Source organism: Carcharhinus amblyrhynchos, chromosome 10, assembly GCF_965287045.1.
Source record: "Carcharhinus amblyrhynchos chromosome 10, sCarAmb.v2.hapA, whole genome shotgun sequence".
Classification (NCBI taxonomy): domain Eukaryota; kingdom Metazoa; phylum Chordata; class Chondrichthyes; order Carcharhiniformes; family Carcharhinidae; genus Carcharhinus; species Carcharhinus amblyrhynchos.
In genome coordinates, this window is record NC_137333.1 from 101,956,976 (window position 1) to 101,977,222 (window position 20,247).

At 46.0% G+C, this 20,247-nt stretch overlaps 1 protein-coding gene across 2 annotated transcripts in view; it reads right to left on the bottom strand.

Annotated features, from left to right (window-relative positions):
- myo7aa (myosin VIIAa) overlaps positions 1–16,584 on the bottom strand; it is a 120,204-nt gene extending 103,620 nt beyond the window's left edge. The window contains exons 1-5 of one of the 2 annotated variants that reach the window (XM_080197676.1): positions 16,455–16,584; positions 11,426–11,539; positions 7,337–7,489; positions 4,872–4,889; positions 658–842 (exon numbers count right to left, since the gene is read on the bottom strand). In XM_080197676.1, coding sequence (XP_080053802.1) covers positions 658–842; positions 4,872–4,889; positions 7,337–7,489; positions 11,426–11,539; positions 16,455–16,565 — 581 coding nt within the window. In that variant the 5' untranslated portion in view covers positions 16,566–16,584. The remainder of the gene's footprint in view (positions 1–657; positions 843–4,871; positions 4,890–7,336; positions 7,490–11,425; positions 11,540–16,454) is intronic. The other variant, XM_080197678.1, reaches the window with a different exon arrangement.
- Between the last annotated feature and the right edge of the window lie 3,663 nt (positions 16,585–20,247).

Below are 20,247 nucleotides of genomic sequence, written 5' to 3' on the forward strand. Positions count from 1 at the left end.
AAGACTAAGGAAATTTGATATGTCCACTGTGACTCTCAGCAACTTTTACAGATGCACTATAGAAAGCATTCTTTCTGGTTCTATCACAGCTTGGTATGGGCTCCCGCTCTGCCCAAGACCACAAGGAACTACAAAGGGTCATGAACGAAGCCCAGTCCATCACTTAAACCAGCCTCCCGTCCATTGACTCTGTCTACACTTCCCACTGCCTCAGAAAAGCAGCCGGCATAATTAAGGACCCCACACCCCAGACATTCTCTCTTCCATCATCTTCCTTCGGGAAAAAGATGGAAAAGTCTGAGGTCTCGTACCAACTGACTCAAGAACAGCTTCTTCCCTGCTGCCAGCAGACTTTTGAATAGACCCACCTCGCATTAAGTTGATCTTTCTCTACACCCTAGCTATGACTGTAACACAACATTCTGCACCCCCTTCTTTCCTTCCCTACAAATGGTATGCTTTGTATAACACGCAAAAAGCAGTACTTTTCACTGTATATTAACACACGTGACAATAATAAATCAAATCAACTCTGCTTCTCTCTCCAGAGAAACTGCCAGACCCACTGAGTATTTCCAGCATCCACTCGACATATTCTGTGCTCGATAAAATAAGAATCGGTTCTCGCGCAAAAGCCACCGTGAGATCTTGACTCACCTGATAATACAGCATTGGTCTTTGTTATTGCGTTGCATGTTGAAGTAGCAGTTGTCGGCGATGGCAAAGATGTGAGGTGGCATTTCCCCAATCTTCCGGTTTGTGTAATACCGGATTTGTTCGGCCGTGTAGATTGGCAGCAGCTGGTAGGGGTTCACCGCAACCAGGATGGAACCGGTGTAGGTCTGAAAGGAGGGACATTATCGCAGTGTGAGCAAGCCTCCTAACTGAAGCCCAGATACAGCCATGTGGAAAAGAAAAATATACAATCCTATTCACTGCTTGGCACAGCCGTCAAAAACAAAAGGAGAGTGAGTGGGCAAATCAAACCCCTGCTATAAGACCATAAGAAATAGGAACAGGAATAGGCTGTTTGGCCCCCTGAGCCTGCTCCACCAATCGCGGTTGATCCAGCATTCCTCGCATCCACTTTCCTGCCCTTTCCCAGTAATTCACAGGTACCCTAGTAAGGGAAGATAGCGATTTACCAGCTGGCACAATGCAGAGGTTCTGCTTCCCAAGGGAATGTCAGGTATCTGGGCTAAACCCTGCTACACTCACTCCTCCTATAGAGACCCCCTCCATTCCAGGACAATCAGCTATTCATTTTATGTTGGCAATAACAACGGATTTTACAGAGAAATGAGCCATTCATAGAGGTTTACAGCATGGAAACAGGCCCTTCGGCCCAACTTGTCCATGCCATCCTTTTTTTAAAGAAAAAAAAGCTAGTTCCAACTGCCCGCATTTGGCCCATATCCCTCCGTAGCCTGTGTGAAAAAATTGCCCCTCTGGACGCTTTTGTATCTCTCCCCTTCATTATTCTATAGACCTTGATAAGATCACCCCATGTCTCCTACGCTCCAGAGAAAAAAGTCCCAGTCTATTCAACCTCTCCTTATAACTCAAACATTCAAGTCCCAATAGCATCCAAATAAATCTTTTCTGCATTCTCTCTAGTTTAATAATAGCCTTTCTATAATAGGGTGACCAGAACTTTACACAGTATTCTAAGTGTGGCCTTACCAATCTCTCGTACAACTTCAACAAGATGTCCCAATTCAATGTTCTGACTAATGAAACCAAGCATGCCGAATGCCTTCTTCACCACTCTGTCCAACTGTGACTCCACTTTCAAGGAGCTATGAACCTGTACCCCTAGGTCTCTTTGTTCTGTAACTCTCCCCAATGCCCTACCATTAGTTAATTAAGTCCTGCCCTGGTTCAATCTACCAAAATGCATCACCTTGCATTTATCCAAATTAAACTCCATCTGCCATTCAACAGCCCGCTGGCCCAATTGATCAAGATCCCATTGCAATCCTAGATAACCTTCTTCACTGTCCACTACGCCACCAATCTTGGTGTCATCTGTAAACTTACTAACCTTGCCTCCTAAATTCTCATTCAAATCATTAATATAAATGACAAATAACAGTGGACCCAGCACTGATCCCGGAGGCATACTGTTGGTCACAACCACCCTCCCATCAAGCCAATTTTGTATCCATTTAGATACCGCACCCTGGATCCCATGAGATTTAATCTTATGCAACAACCTACCATGTAGTAACTTGTCAAAGGCCTTGCTAAAGTCCATGTAGACAACTTCAACTACACAGCCCTCATCTACCTTGTTTACCCCTTCAAAAAACATTCGGCCCAACCCTTCCACATCTATCTTGGTCAGCATAACTCTCCATTCCCTTCTCCCTGCATGTGTTAATCTAACCTCTCCTCAAGTGCGTCTGTATTTCTCTCAGTTACTCCCTATGACAGCAAGTTCCACATTCTCACCACTCCCTGGGCAAATATGTTGCTTTTAATTTGATTTTTTGGACACTGCCTTATAATCAATGGCCTCCAACTTTCCCTCTTCCCCAAAGGAGGGAAACATGCACCCACTCAAAGCCCTTTTGAAGGTTACCCTTCAGCTTCACGATTGAAAAGAAAGTAGACACAGCCTGTTTATCCCCTCAATTCTGCTGCCAAATTTCTAAAACTATTCTGCATCCTCTCCAGTGTCTCCACTGACAGTGACTAGAATTGTACATAGCACATTAGGTACAGTTGGGGAGATGGCAGCGTGGTAATGTCACTGGACTGGTAAACTGGGGGCCCAGGCTAATGCTATATGGGACAGGAGTTCAAATCCCATGACACCATCATGTGGAATTTTAATTCCATTCATAAAATCATAAAGCTAGTCTCAGGAATGTTGAGCATGAAACCATCACCAATCATTCCAAAAAACCACACTTGGTTCACAAATGTCCTTCAGGGAAGGAAATCTGCCGTCCACACCTGGTCTGGCCTACATGTGATTCCAGAGCCACAGCAATGTGGACGACTCTCAACTGCCCTCTGAAATGGCCCAGTGAGACCCTCAGTTCAAGAGCAATTAGGGATGGGCAATAAATGCTGGCCTAGCCAGTGATCAGCCATGATTGTATTGAATGGTGGAACAGGCTTAAGGGGCCAAGTGGCCTACTTCTGCTCCTAATTTATATGTTCACAATGAAATAATAAAAGGATAAAGACTATATTTTAAAGTCTGTTTATTTATTAGTGTCACACATAGACATTAAACACTGCAATGAAGTTACTGTGAAAATCCCCTACTTGCCACATTGCGGCGCCTGTTCGGGTACATCGAGGGAGAATTTATCATGGCCAGTGTATCTAATCAGCACCTCTTTCGGATGTGGGAGGAAACCAGAGCACCCGGTGGAAACCCACGCAAACATGGGGGGAATGTGCAAACTCCACATAGAGACACAATTACCCAAGCTGGGAACTGAACCCGGGTCCCCGGCGCTGTGAGGCAGCACTGCTAACCACTGTGCCACCCATTTGATACAAGGTTAACAAAACCTCCCTACTTTCCAATTCTATTAAGAAATAAACCTTTGTACATTGTTCATTTTTATCATGACTTATTTTCCTGCTGCCACATGCAAGTATTAAACTTGTTCATTGTTCTGACCAGATAAATCCTTACAGTGCAGAAGGAGACCATTCAGCCCATTGAGTTTGCACTGATTCTCCATAAGAGCATCTTACCCAGCCAGAACCCCCCCACCCCTCTGACCCTATCCCCGTTATCATGGCCTTTACCATGACTAACTCATCTAACCTACACATCTTTTGACACCAAGGGGCAATTTAGCATGGCCAAATCAACCTAACCTGCACACCTTTGGACTGTGGGAGGAAACTGGAGCACCCATGGGGAGAACGTGCAAACTCCGCACAGTCACCCGAGGCCGGAACTGAATCCGAGTCCCTGGCGCTGAGAAACAGCAGTGCTAACCATCGCGCCACCCAAACCCCATTCCTCCCTCAACCCCCACCCCGGCTGTGCACAAAAGGCTTTAGTTTGATATCATAGTCATTCCACCCTCTGACAATTAAACAGAGTTGGGGATACAGAGGGTGGGATTGGTCAGGAGCCAGCAACAGAACCTTCACCCATTTGGGTGATACTTCTTCACCCCTCTAACCCAACACACCCAAATCACAACCTGCATAGCTGCTTGGTATCTGCATCTCCTCTGTGCCCTGGGCTGTTTACAGTGTTAAAAAGGTGCCAAGTTTCAGTAAGAAGTTGAGGTCTTCATAGAATCCCTACAGTAAGTAGGGAGGCAGCAGTGCTAACCACTGTGTCACCGTGTCGTTCCCTCCCCCCCATAAAACATTGCAGCATCAAGGCCATTCTCTCCACCATCAGCATGCCAGCCCTTTGAAAGGACTGTCTAAATCTGAGTAGTGTGGTCAGAATATCTTACAACACCTTGTGTGAAGCCCAGGGATGTGGAGAGAGCTGTACAGAGCAGCAACATTACCAGAATACCTCAAAACTCAAAAAAAAAATGATCCGGTTGTAAAACTAGTGAACAGCAAGTTCGTCAAATTTCTTTTCAAGCTCCACGAACACCAAATGTTGCCCGACAGAGAAACAGGACACAGATAGCAGAGGCATGAATTGAATTACACAGCACCAGGATGAAGTAACTTATAGAATGAAAATGGTTATACGATACACCAGTGACAAGTTTAAAAAGGTGCTCTTAATGAGATGGGGAAACCCAATCTTGATCATTAGCCATGCAGAGTGCAGCCTTTAGTAACAGACGCAATGGGAGTTAAGGTGTTTCATCGGCTCCTGATACTTAACCTTCAGAGTTAGGTGATTGTTCGGGTGCAGTACTTACCCTCCCTCCACAGTTTGTCTGTAGGAAAAGTAGGCAATGGATTAAAAGCAAACGATAGGATAGTTAGAGAAAGAGGAGCAATTTTACATTTTCTGAAGTGTCTTTCATGACTTTGGGACACCCCAAAGCACTTCACCGTCAATGAAGGTCTTCTGAAGTGTCATAATGTAGGAGTACGCATAAACATTCAAAGACTCACTTGTAGAGTTTTTACCTTGTGGTTACAAGACATAAATCATGACCCAAAAGTAAAACATTTCCTATACACCATCCCTCCGCCCCCACCCCCCAACACCCATTTGTCATTGTAATTCCACAAGAACCATTGGACAGGAGGATGGAGTGATGCCCCTTTTTATAGAATCCCTACAGTGCAGAAGGAGGCCATTCAGCCCATCAAGTTTGCACCAACAACAATCCCACTCAGACTCTATCCCCAAAAGCCCACATATTTACCTTGTTAATCCTGCTAACATACACATCCCAGGACACTAAGGGGCAATTTAGCACAGCCAATCCACCTAACCCGCATACCTTTGGACTGTGGGAGGGAACCGGGGCACCCAGAGGAAACCCACGCAAACATGGGGAGAACGTGCAGACTCCGCACAGACGGTGACCCAAGCCGGGATTCGAACCCGGGTCCCTGGTGCTGTGAGGTAGCAGTGCTAACCACTGTGCCACCCCCGTGCCATCCCGTCTTCTGAGCTCACTTCAAACTTCAGGTGCTGGGTGGAAGGTGAACGGGACTTGAATTATTTTTACAAATCTAGTTTGTCAATGCAGCACACAAAACAGCAAGAAACCATGTCTTGAAAACTGCGATAAGTGTCAACACACTATTTCCAAGTGCTTCTTAGTAAGCACACACCCCAAACCCCCCAGGATTAGCAATCCCAAGATTTTTGTCCAGTGTCATCAGGATATTAAAATTGATTCTTGTTTTGTCATTTTCTCTGACCCCCTCTCTCTTTACCAGATATTAAAACATTTCAAATAGAGGTGGAAAAAGCTGATTTTTTGACAGTCTTCCAATGAGTCTTCTTGCTTTCCAATTGGTTTAGAAAGCAGCAGGTCACAAGGATGGACGTGTTGGCCGACTAGTGGCAGGAATGTAGGGGTTGTAAAACATCTGGTGAAACCTCCAGGAATACATTAATCACAGCTGGGGCGCACAAACTATTTTAGACTCCATAAAGGCATCACAAAATCCATTGTCGCAAAGCTGGGATTATTAAAAGATTCCACACCTATATTACAGAAACAACTGATGGGATTTTACAGCCTCGCTCCAGCAAGACCAGAAATTCCTGCCCAAGGTCAACAGACATTCCCGTTGTCCATCCCCATTCCATGGCGGTGATAGAACTCCAGTGAACCTATGATATTTTATAACCCTCTTTTACAGAAGCTTGAAGCTGGAGAGAACCTACTTATTGGGCCTGAATCCCTGTGGAGTGGTAGAGCTGGATTGCCACTCCATTTCCAGCTTCCCACCTGGAATTCCAGCTGCTCCATTCTCCTCTGACCTCCTGACTCAGGCTGGCTGGGAACTGAATGGCAGCATTCTCCTGAGACGTTCAGTACTGGGCTGCAAAGCTGGAGTTAAGGAAACTACATCTTATTTTGGAACTAATTGTAAGGTAGTGGGCAGGATTGGGGAGGGGGTTAGTATCAGTTACCCAGGAGTGAGAAGTGGTTTTAATTCCATCTTTTCCTGGATAACTATTCATGAAAGATAGCTGGAAGCACCTGAAGTTTGCAATTTAAAATTGTCCATTGGGCGATTCCCAATGTGGGGAAAATTGACCAATAGAAGTTTGAACTTTCGTCGGACAATTCCTACTTGTGGATTTTAGGGATAGTAGCGGGAGGGATGTGGCGGTTCCCCAGTGCATCTTTGGGCTATCCACAGCCCCCTCCGATCTGTAATGGTACAAACCATTATCAAGTCTTACTGATCAAACATTGCTGGGAAATCACTGGTACATTTTATTCACCAACACAGAATAGCGAGGAATTCAAATTACTCAGCTAAGGGTCGAATGATCAAAAGATCACAGAATTGATAAGGAATATTCAATAATTAGATAGTAAACCTTTGAAAGGGTCAAGTTCTTCCAATTCTTTGGTCATTGACTGGCCTCCATTAGCCACAATGTGGAGATGCTGGCGTTGGACTGGAGTAAACACAGTAAGAAGTCTCACAACACCAGGTTAAAGTCCAACAGGTTTATTTGGTAGCACAAGCCACAAGCTTTCGGAGCGCTGCCCCTTCGAAGGGGCAGGACTTTAACCTGGTGTTGAGAGACTTCTTACTGGCCTCCATTAGGACAGGGCCAAACTGCTACTGTCCTCACCACCAAATAGCACACGTCATATCCAAAACACAAACACATGAGCATTGTACTTTTCTCCCCAAATGCATTAACGCACTGACCACGCGCAAGAAGGTTTGTACTCACATAAATTAAACGCTCCCTGTATCGGATCAGTAGATTTCGCAAAATTCCTGCTTCGTTCAAGTCTCCGAGACGGATCATGTCTTCCACTCCATGGATGGAGGTTGGATGCATTGGCTTAATATTAGTGGCATTCTGAGGAGAGATCCAATGTTCCTGAAGGATTGGGAAGGAGGAGAGGAGAGGAATTTGGACAACATTTTACATAATCCTTGTTTCATATTTTTAAGCACCTTTTTAATTAAAAATTACACAAATTCTCATCTGCATCAAATGGTTAAAATAGCGATGAAAGGACATGAGCCTCAGGTTACGAAGCTATCAGCTTAAATACTTCCTGTGTTTTGGTGTTCTTCAGGCACTCAGATATCCAGTGTTTGGAATCATCAGAAATGAAGCTTTTTCACCGTTGAACTGACAGTTTTAGCTTCAGTCACTCGCTACGGACTTTAAGGATGACTGCTTTAAAAGGAACATTTCTGATTCCAAATCTTTACATTGGGGTTTAAACACTTTGTTCTGAATGGAAGTATGGACACAGAAAGACACCATTTGCCTGTATTCATTCAAACCTCGTCAGATTCTTAACTCTTGAACTGGATGTGAAAGAGTTATTCAAATACTAAAGACTCCTCCAGGAGTTATACCATCGGTGGTGGTAGAGGCAAACTCACTGGGGTCTTTTAGAAGACGTCTGAATGAGTACATGGAATTTAATGGGATTGGGAGTTACAGATAGTTCTATGGCCTGGTAGGTATGGATGTGATTGGCGCAACTTGTGGGCCGAAGGGCCTGTTTGTGCTGTAGTGTTCTATGTTCTATGAATGCCCACTGAATCTCCTTAAAAAAAGGTGCATAAACCATAGAATTTGGAAGCAGGAGTTGGCCATTTGGTCCTTCGAGCCTCGTCCACCATTCATATTGCATTTGATGATCAGCCATGATCATAATCTTGTCCCTCCTTTCCCCTCCATGTCTTTTGATCTCTTTAGCCCCAAGAGCTATATCTAATTTCTTCTTGAAATCAAACAATGTTTTGGCCTCAACTGTGGTAGTGACTTCCACACACATTCACCACATCCTGGGTGAAGAAATTTCTCCTCACCTCAGTTCTAAAAGGTTTACCCATTATCCTCAACCCCTAGTTCTGGGCTCCCCCTCCCTGTTGAGAACATTCTTTCTGAATCTACCCTGTCTAACCCTGTAAGTTTCTATGAGATCCCTTCTCACTCTTACTTCTGAAGGAAAAAGAGGCAGGAAGGCATTTCAGAGGACCCCAACATAATTATTTTTGTCTGGTGAAACAACTGCTCCTTGAAAATTAACACCGCAGCCATCTCTGCGTTTTCTGAATTGCACAGAGGGGGCTGCAAGAAGCCACCTTGGGAAGAAAGGTGCTGAATCCCCAGAAAGAACTCAAACAAACAACAGAGGGGCTCTGGCCAAAGGAGGACAGTGAGGGGAAAGTATTAAGAAATCAACTACTGTTCTACAGGGAGAGTCCAGGCATCCTGCAAGTACTGTAAGCACACCATTAGTGAGGAATGGAAAACATCTCTCCCAGAAACTACCCAGTCCGCCCAAACTATTCAACTACAGAAGCCATCGTAGTAGCTTAACACTACTTCAGATTTCAATCCCTTTGCTTCAGAAAAAGGAAGGAAGGAAGGAAGGAAGGAATGGAACAGGCCCGCAATTATATATCACAGAGACAGATTGGAAAATCTCACTCTCTTTTCTTTGTGCCCATTTTAAACTTTGAATTAGTAATATCAAAGAACAGTACAGCACAGGAACAGACCCCTCAGCCCTCTAAGCTTGCTTTGATCATGGTGCCTGCCTAAACTAAAACCAAATGAACTTAGAGTCCGCATCCTTCCATTCCCATCCTATTCATATATTCATCTACATGCCCCTTAAATGCCACTATTGTATCTGCTCCCACCATCTCCTCGGGCAGCATGTTCCAGACATTCACCACCCTCTGTGTAAAAAAAAAATTTGCCTCGCACATCTCCTCTAAACATCTCCCCACGCACCTTAAACCTGCATCCCCCAGTAACTGACTTTTCTACCCTAGGAAAGAGCATCATTTTTATTTAAGTAACTTTAAGCAGTTCTTTTTTTGTAATAAACTAATCTTTATCCTGCTTTGGATTAAAGATTTTCTGCTGCTTAATTTTAAATGGAAATCATTGAGGGGGTTACCATACATGTAAATTCTTGGCTCACGGGCCACATTGAGGAAACTCCCCTCTCAGAGTTGTGACACACTGGTTTGGGTGCAGTGTGGGCTGCCCCCCCCTCCACCTAAAAAAAAAAATCACTCTGGCCAAACAAATTGGAGGCAAACAGCCACTAATTTTGCCACAACGCAAAAGGAACATTACGTCCTCCACATGCAAAGCACAGTGAAATGAAAACTGAACGCTCGCCCTATCCCAAGGCCAAAATCAATTGCAATCACATTCATTTTGTAAAATTTGGTGGTAGATAAACTGCAGACCAAACCCATGATAATAGAACAGCCATCATCAACATGGAAACATAATTAACATGGATCATTCTCTTCAGCTCCAGCCTCTCGTCACACACCCAGCTGCCAGCAGGATGAGCTTAATCTCATCAATCCACAGCCTTTCTTTAATTCATTCATGCGATATGGGCATCGCCGGCTAGACTAGCATTTATTGCCCCATCTCTAATTGCCCTCGAGAAGGTGGTGGTGAGCTACTTCTTGAAACACTGCAGTCCCCAAGCTGTAGGTATACCCACAGTGCTGTTAGGGAGGGAATTCCAGGATTTTGACCAGGTAACAGTAAAGGAATGGCGATATATTTCAAATTCAGGATGGGTGTACAGCTTGAAGGGGTAGTGGTGTTCCCATGTATCTGGGTGTGCAGCATGGTGGCACAATGGTTAGCACTGCTGCCTCACAGCGCCAGGGACCCAGATTCGATTCCCAGCTTCAGATTACTGAACGTGTGGAGTTTGCACATTCTCCCCATGTATGCATGGGTTTCCTCTGAATGCTCTGGTTTCCTCCCCAATCTGAAAGATGTGCTGGTTAGGTGCATTGGCTGTGCCAAGTTCTCCCTTGGTGTATCCGGACAGGTGCCGGAGTGTGGCGACTAGGGAATTTTCACAGTAACTTCATTAGTGTCAATGTAAGCCTAGTTTGTAACAGTAACAAACAAACATTATCTGTCTTTGTCCTCCTAGATGTTAGTGGTGGTGGGTTTGGAAGGTGCTGTCGAAGGAGCTTTGGTGAGTTCCTACAGCGCATCTTTAGATGGCACACATGGCTACCACTGTTCGTCAGTTGATGTTTGTGGAAAGGATGCCAACCAAACGGGTTGTGTCCTGGATGGCTTCAAGCTTTTAAGTGTTGGAGTTGCCCTGACCAGGCAAGGAGAGACTATCACGTTAACATCAGGTCAAGCAAGGTGCTGCCTTTAAAATTCTCACCCTCATTTGATTTGTTTTATTGTCACATAGTATACAGTGAAAAGTATTGTTTCTTGCATGCTATACAAAGTATATTGTTCATTGCTGGTTGTATCATAGCTTGGTATGGCTCCTGTTCGGTCTAAGACTGCAAGAAACAACGAAAGGTCATGAACAAAGCTCAATCCATCACTCAAACCTGCCTCCCATCCATTGACTCTGTCTACACTTCCCGCCACCTTGGAAAAGCGGCCAGCATAATTAAGGACCCCACACATCCTGGACATTCTCTCTTCCGTCGGGAAAAAAAGGTACAAAAGTCTGAGATCGCGTACCAACTAACTCAAGAACAGCTTCTTCACCGCTGCTGTCAGACTTTTGAATGGACCTACCTTGCATTAAGTTGAACTGTCTCTCCACCCTAGCTATGACTGTAACACTACATTCTGCACCCTCTCCTTTCCTTCTCTACGAATGGTATGCTTTGTCTGTATAACGCGCAAGAAACAATACTTTTCACTGTATGTTAATACATGTGACAATAATAAATCAAAATGAAAACCAAGATCTAGTCTCCCTAAAAAGCTAAGAACAGAGAATCTTTGCAGAAGGATGCAGCATTAACCACCTGTCAGAATACTCACATTGCCTTCATCGTCCACCACCTGAATTTGGCCGGAATCGCAGAGTTTTACCACTGCTCCAATGGGAACCTCAAACTCACGTCCAGTCTTCAGATCCAGCCAGACATAATCCCCCTGAGGAGAGACAGACAGATGGCTCAGGATCAGCTGCAAGAAAATTAATTTCTCATTAAACCTTGATTATTAACTTCAGGCTGTCCGGTGAGGTGTGAAATGTCCTTTGGTGGAAATGTCACCATTGAGGCTACAAGTCAACTTTAATAATCACTGAGGGGGTTGGGGAGGCAGAGAGAGGGGGAATGTCATTGCAATGTCATTGGATGAGTCATCCAGATGCCCATGTTAATGATCTGGAGACATGGGTTCAATTCCCACTACAACATCTGGTGGGATTTAAATTCAATTAATAAACGTGGAACATTGCTCCCGTTCGGGTTGGGCAGATGAGGAAAGCATCATGAGAAATCCAAAGCTATGTTTACATCAGCGTGAAAGCTCACCCCAATCGTTCCCCTCCCCACCTTCACAAATCGATCCTATCCCCATCAATGGTGGACCGCGTTTCCCATCATTCAACATCAGGAACTCATTGTAATACACCTGCATATGAATCATACCAGCCTCGTCAAAAAATCCATCCGTGGCAGCGTGATGTCAGGATGGCACAAATCATTAGAGTGGCACGGTGGCACAGTGGTTAGCATGGCTGCCTCACAGCGCCAGGGACCCGGGTTCGCTTCCTGGCTCGGGTCACTGTGTGGAGTTTGCACATTCTCCCTGTATCTGTGTAGGTTTCCTCCAGGTGCTCCGGTTTCCTCCCAAAGGTGTGTGGGTTAAGTTGATTGGCCGTACTAAATTGACCCTTAGTGTCAGGGGGTTAGCAGAGTAAATACATGGGATTGTGGGAAGAGGGCCTGAGTGGGATTGTGGTTGGTACAGACTTGATGGGCCGAACAGTCTCCTTCTGCACTGCAGGAATTCGATCATCATGACTCGGAAGGTATCGGGGGTGGGAGGTTGACTTTCAACTGTGAAGAACATCATTCTTCTGCTCCTGGGACATGGGTTTCTATAAAAGAACCTCATGGAAGGTAGGGAAGACTTGGGGGTGGGGGGGGTCATCACAGTTCCACTCTAAATTGCAGGGTTGGAGGTCCTTCTGTAGGCAGGATGTTGACAAGCCCTTATAGAAAAACATATCAGTCTCTATCCTGTTACAGCTGAGACTGTTCAGTTGCAACTCAATTGACAAGCCTGGAATCAAACTAATCATGCAATTATGCTCACTCAAGCACCACGTGTTCTACGTGAGTGCTGCTGATCGCTGTTCAGCATTTAAACACTTAGCACATTGACTTTCAACATTGCTGACTGCCGTATTGCACCTGTACCATTGGCTGATTGGGCAAGTAACTACACTCCCTCAGAGTTGGTAGTGGAACACAGCCAAAGATTAAGAGCTCAACTCAGGCTGTGTGTTGGGTTACATCTTGACATGGGGGACAGTGTAGACGGAGCTTTACTCTGTATCTAACATCTTGCCATGGCCTTGGGGAGAAGGTTTGGACAACGTGTCTGAGATGGGAGCTCAGGCTACAGTAGAATGGCCAAAGCTGTCTCCACTCGGTCACGTGACATGGGGCCTTGTCGAACCAGCATGCGATTGAAGGACTGGCCACCAATACTGTGGTCAGGACATGGGTCAGTGGGTTTTGAGAGGCAGCTTCAGACGGACAGATAAAGAGAGAGATAAATGAACGTGAGGTCATTCACTTTGGAAGCAAAAACAAGAAGGCAGATTACTACCTGAATGGCTGTAAATTGGGAGAGGGGAGTGTGCAGCGGGACCTGGGTGTCCTTGTGCACCAGTCACTGAAGGTAAGCGTGCAGGTGCAGCAAGCGGTAAAGAAGGCAAATGGTATGTTGGCCTTCACTGTGTGAGGTTGAGAGTACAGGAGAAGGGATGTGTGTTGCAATTATCCAGGGCCTTGGTGAGGCCTCACCTAGAATATTGTGTGCAGTTTTGGTCTCCTTTTCTGAGGAAGGATGTTCTTGCTCTCGAGGGAGTGCAGTGAAGGTTTACCAGGCTGATTCCAGGGATGGTGGGGCTAATGTATGAAGAGAGATTGACCAGGTTAGGATTGTTTTCACTGGAGTTCAGACAAATGAGTGGGGATCTCAGAGACTTACAAAATTCTAACAGGACTAGACAGGGTAGATGCAGGGAGGATATTCCCGATGGTGGGGGTGTCCAGAACCAGGGATTACGATCTGAAGATTTGGAGTCAGCCATTTAGGATGGAGAGGAGGCGATCACTCTTCACCCAGGGAGTGGTGAGTCTGTGGAATTCATTCCCACAGGAAGCAGTTGATGCCAAAACATTGAATGTATTCAAGAGGCAGCTGGATATAGCACTTGGGGCAAATGAGATCAAAGATTATGGGGAGAAAGCAGGAACAGTCTATTGAGTTGGACAATCAGCCATGATCGTAATCAATGGCAGAACAGATTCAAAAGGAGTATGAGGAGGCCATTCAGCCCTATCTGCGATGTCTCAATGTATTAAATGGTAACTGTCAAGTCTCTCTGTAATACTGCAGCGAAAGTCAGGATCATGAAGCCAGTGATTGGCACCCAGCTCATCAAAGGCAGACGTAGTAAAGGTGGCAGGACCTGTTCTTGCACTCAGAACTGCAGAGGGCCATCGCTCAGGGATTCCTCGCTAAGTCCAAGATGTATAGATGGCGTCGAACATACCTGTGGATGTCTGCGAGCCAGTGTCACTGAAAACTACACATGTCTGTGAAACTGGTCACACCTGCCACCTTGTGCAGGATTTAGTTCCACTGGGGCTTGGAGAGCACCCACTGCCAGTCACAGCGACACTCAGTTTACATCAGTGGGCCCTTCCAGGGCTCCACAGGTAGCCTCTTGTGTGACGTCGCCCTCTCCCTCCACCAGATGACTGTTGGCAGGGAATACCACTGCCACCTGTGCTGGGTTTGCCACCTTGCTGCTAGGGAACTGTCCTAGCGAGGGCAGATGATATCACAGTGACCCTCTACAGCCTCGAGCAACCTCCTCAGAGACGCGGAAAACCTCTGGAGCCAATTTCCTGGGAGCCATCATTTCTTGACGACCTACGAAGCGTAGCTGGTACGGCCAATGTGGCACCTCGATGACTGCAACAAACTGGAGGGGTGGGGAAATCAGAGGCCTCCTCACCAGCGATACAATATGGAATCTGCAGATGGTCATTTTTGGCACCAAACTCAACGCCGCTTTTCCCGCCTAACAATGGCCTTTGCCGATTTTGGAGACAGCTTGCCCATGGAACTACCAATGTTACAAAAAAAAACTCATGATGTTCTTTAGGGAAGGAAATTTACCATCTTTACCCGGTCTGGCCAATACGTGACTCTTAAAATTACCCATCAGAAATGGTTCAAAGAGCCACTCGGTTTGGAAGTTCCCTCGTCCCGTGAAAAGAATAGATAAGATGCACGGGAGCGAGCAGACACGCCAGCGTGAACACGGGCGAGAGAAGTTACTATCAGACTGGTAGTTGTAGACAGTTTGTGATACAAATGTGCACCAACACACAGCTCCTCACAGCCTGAGATTCTTATATACATTCTGTTACCACACGAACATCCCACCCAATAGTCAGAGAGCCACCGAACGGCCACACTGAGGAGCACCAATTAGAACAATGATCCAGGATAAAGAATCAAGAAACTCAATTATAATTAGCTCCCAAACATTACGGCCCCAATATGAACCCTCTCCAACACCCGAGAGAGACTGGCCCCATCGCCTTCACCTGCAGGAACAGCGAAGTGGGCCACCTCATTCACTTATTTAGAATCCTAGAACAGACTCAGAATCCGACAGTGCAGAAGGAGGCCATTTGGCCCATCACGTCTGCACCGACCACAATCCCACCCAGGTCCTATCCCCTTAATTCCATGTATTTATCCCACTAGACCACCTGACACTATTTGGGCAATTTAGCATGGCCAATCCAGCTAACCCGCACATCTTTGGACAGAGAGGAAACTGGAACACCCGGAGAAAACCCACGCAGAGAGAATGGGCAAACTCCATACAGACAGTGACCCGAGGTCAAATTGAACCCTGGTCCCTGGCACCGAGAGTCAGCAATGCTGACCACTGAAGTCAGGAATAACTGAACCATCATTGATAAGGATTTCCTTGTTAATTCTGACAGGACCTTGCTCTATCTCTGCTTCCCAAGCCCCGCCCGATTCTTTAGGAATTTTCAGTAACTCCCATCAAACCTAAATGGGCTTGACTCAAAACGAGCGAGACATGGGACCTTGCTGAGGGGGGAACAAACAACATTACTTGTTGCACTTTGGCAGAATGTGCATCGTGTCACCAAACAACACACCTCTAAACAGTTTCAATGGGTCATCAAGTGGAAATGGGAGCAGGAAAAGGAGAAATTTTCTCAATTTTAAATGTGAAGAATTTCAGCAAAGTACTTTTTCTGAAAAACATGAGAGACACACACACACAGAATGAGAAATGTTATCACAGAATCCCTACAGTGCAGAAAGGGGCCATTTCACAGTAATTTCATTGCAGTGTTAACGTAAGCCTACCTGTGACAGTAATAAATAAACTTTAAAGTTTTATTTGGCCCATCGAGTCTGCACCAACCACAATCCCCCCCCCAGGTCCTACCCACATAAACCCATGTATTTACCCTAACGCCGTTTCCCCCCCCACTCCCAACACCAAGGGTTGATTTTGCATGGCCAATCAACCCAACCTGGACATCTTTCAGACTATGGGAGGAAACCCACACAAACATGGGGTGAATGTGCAAATTCTGCACAATGACCCAAGCCTGGGAATCGAACCCGGGTCCCTGGCGCTGTGAGGCAGCACTGCCAACCACTGTGCCACCGTGATCTACAAACACAGGGACGACGATGGTTGATCACTGACAGTCGATGCTGGTTATGAGCGGTGACACGGGTGCGAGCGTTCTCTGCTTACCGGGAGGAGGGTATGTTGGTATTTGAACACCTGGTTGACATTACGCAGCAGAGCCCATTTCCCTTCGTCTTTCTGATACATGTCATCGTCGACCCCTCTGCGTGCATACATGTTCCAAAAAAAAATAATAAGCAGTGGCTTCAAGCACTCAGCCTGGATCCTTCAGCCCTCTTGTACATCCACTGCATGTCCAGAGCAGATTTAGGATCAGTAAGGGTAGCTCGCAGTTACACAGCTATGCATTCCAGTCCAGTCGAGGGGGGAAAATCCAAAAAAAACAAGCAACTTTCTCTTGGTGAAGCTGAGAAGTTTCAGGCACCCCCCAATTGCACTTGGATGTACGCAGGGCAATGTGATCTGTCCGGACATCGGGCTATACTGAGTATTAACAATCCCGCAGAAAGCCTTTAACAACAGTCAGATGTTTTTTGGGGGTATCTCCTGCCAAATTGACTTGCATTTTCCCCCACCCCTGGTTCCCTTCCTCTGACACCCTCTCACACTGATACAAAAAAAACACAAAAGCACTCATCTGCAGAAGCGAACTTGGTGACTTATAAACCAAGCTCCGTCAAGCTGCAACAGGCATTCATTAATCCACTAGACAATGTCATCGAGAAAACAGTCATGCATTAATGCATGAACATGGTTACAACGATCCTTAAAACTACTATGACCATCTGGGGGGGGTGGGGGGAGGGATGAGATGGGGGAAGAGCCCTTGAAAGTACGAGGGAGTGATCCATTGCTCACTTCGCTACAAGAGCTGTGAATCATTTATGGAGTCTTGTACCAGACATATGGTCTTCAGTTCCTCTTAACTTGATGAGCACGCTCCAAGCCACTGGTCATATGACACCAAAGGCCCATTAGCTCTTTGGATTGGCTGGAAGGCAGACCGTCTGAGCAAATGGCAACGCTCCAAGAAGAGATTACGAGGCAACTGTTGGGAAATGTGGTCAAGAATTTACTGTCCAACATTAAACTTTAAACACTTCAATGCGACACAGCACAACCGGAACCTGCTCATATACACACACAGACTGAACTCACTGAAGCAGAAAGGCATTGTGCAATGGAGTGGACGTAGCTGGCAGCTGCATCTCCTCCCTCTGTGACTAAACTGACCCAATTCACAGGCTGACACAATAGACACATTGGTGGCACAGTGGTTAGCACTGCTGCCTCACAGTGCCAAGGACCCAGGTTCAATTCCAGTCTTGGGTCACTGTGTCTGTGTGGCATTTGCATATTCTCCCCATGTCTGTGTGGGTATCCACCAAGTGCTCCAGTTTCTTCCCAGTTTATACATTAATACTGCAATGAAGTTACTGTGAAAATCCCCTAATTGCCACACTCCGGCGTATGTTTGGGTACAGTGAGGGAGAATTTAGCACCTAACCAGCATGCCTTTCAGACTGTGGGAGGAAACCAGAGCACCCAGAGGAAACCCACACAGACATGGGGAGAACGTGCAGACTCCACACAGACAATGACCCAAACTGGGGAATTGAACCCAGGTCCCTGGCGCTGTGAGGCAGCAGTGCTAACCACTGTGCTGCCTGCAAAGTACAATCTGCAAGTTTGCAGATGACATGAAAACAGATGAGATTGTAAACAGTGAGGAAGGTTATCAAAAATTGCAGCAAAGTCTTGATCAGCTGGGGAAGTGGGCTGAGAAATGGCAGAGTTCAATACAGATATGTGTGAGGTGTTGCATTTTAGAATATCAAATCAAGATAATACTTTCATGGTGAATAATAGGACCTTAGGGAGTATCATGGAACAGAGGGACCTTGGAGTTCAGGTGCACAGTTCTTTAAAGGTGGAGTCAGAGGTAGACAGGGCAGTGGAGAAGCCTTTGGCATGTTGGCCTTCATCAGTTGGGGCATTGAGCATAGAAGCTGGCAATTTAAGCTGCAGTTGTACAGGACGTTGGTGAGGCTGCACCTGGAGTATTGTGTTCAGTTTTGGTCTCCTTGCTATAGGAAAGAAGTTATTAACTGGGGAGAATGCAGAAGAGAATTACAAGGATGTTGCCAGAACTCAAGGGATTGAGTTATAGTGAGAGATTGGACAGAAGGTCTTTTCCCTTTGGCACGTGGAGATTGAGATTGATTCTTATAGAAATGTGCAAGATCATGAGAGGCATGGATAGGGGGAATGCAGGGAGAAGTCCCACAACACCAGGTTATTTGGTAGCAAAAACTCTCCACTCACCTGATGAAGGGCAAGAGGCCCGAAAGCTAGTGGCTTTTACTACCAAATAAACCAGTTGGACTTTAACCTGGTGCTGAGAGACTTCTTACTGTGTTTACCCTAGTCCAACGCTGGCATCTCCACATCAGGGTGAATGCACTTTTTCCTGGGCGTGGGGAATCGGGAACTAGAGGGCGTAGGTTTAAGTTAAGAGGGGAAAGAATTAATGGGAACCTGAGGAGCAACTTTTTTTTTTACACAGAGGGTGGTACATGTGTGGAATGAGCTGCCAGAGGAAGTGGTGGAGGCAGGGACATTGACAACATTTAAAAAGGCATTTGGACAGATACACGGATAGGAAAGATTTAGAGGGATGTGGGCCAGATGCTTAGATAGGCATTTTGGCCGGCATGGACCAGTTTGGGCTGAAGGGCCTGTCTCTATGCTGTAGATTCTATGATTCGCTCCAATATATCCCTCCTTCTAATTCTCTGTTATCAGTGCCCTCTCTTGTCTGAAGGGCTGAAGACATATTATCCCCCCACACTCAAACAGATTTCACACTCAGTGAATTTTCCTGCCTCTCACGTACTTTGAACCCTGTGCCTTTAACTTTCTAGGCGGTAGAGGTCATGGAAATGGAATGGCACACTTGGCCATCTCAGAAGTTTAGGGGTCATCCATGTTGGTGTGGGAATGAATTCATATCAACTAGAGTGGGGCGGAACAGCAACTTCCCCAGTGGGAAATGTCAGAACAGCTGGTGGCCATTCAGCCCCTCGAGCCCACTCCATTATTCAGTTAGACCAATGATGGATCCATATTCCAACTCTCCATCTTAGCTCAGTAACTTCTGGGAGGCGGTGACCTCATGGGGAGGTGCTGCGTAATGATATTGCCAACCAATCCAGAGGGTGATTCTCTGGGAACCCGGTTCAAATCCCAGATGGTGAAATTTGAATGCAATAAATATCTGAAGTTAGAAGTCAAACGGTGACCATGAAACCACTGGCTGGTATTCTCCAATCGTCACACCCTCTCAGCGAGAGTGAAGAATTTGGCACTCAGTCAAATCTCCATTTACTGCAGCTGGAACAGAGAATCTCCTATGGCATGGGAACTCTGCCCATCATCAACTGCAGTAAAGTTGTCAGTCTTGTAGGTCAACCCACAGCTCATGGCGTTTCAAGGCAACAGCTCACCACCACCTTCTCAAGGGCTACTACTGATGGGCAATAAATGCTGGCTGGACAGCGACACCCATGTCCCATGAATGAATAAAAAAAAAACCACATCTGGCTCACTAATGTCCTTTAAAAATTTGAAGTTTATTTATTAGCGTCACAAGCAGGCTTCCATTAACACTGCAATGAAGTTACTGTGAAAATCCCCTAATCACCACACTCCGGGACCTGTTCAGGTACACTGAGGGAGAATTTAGCGTGGCCAATGTACCTAGCCAGCACGTCTTTGGACTGTGGGAGGAAACCGGAGCACCCGAAGGAAACCCATGCAGACATGGGGAGAATGTGCAGACTCCACACAGACAGTGACCTGAGACCGGAATTGAACCCGGGTCCCTGGCGCTGTGAGA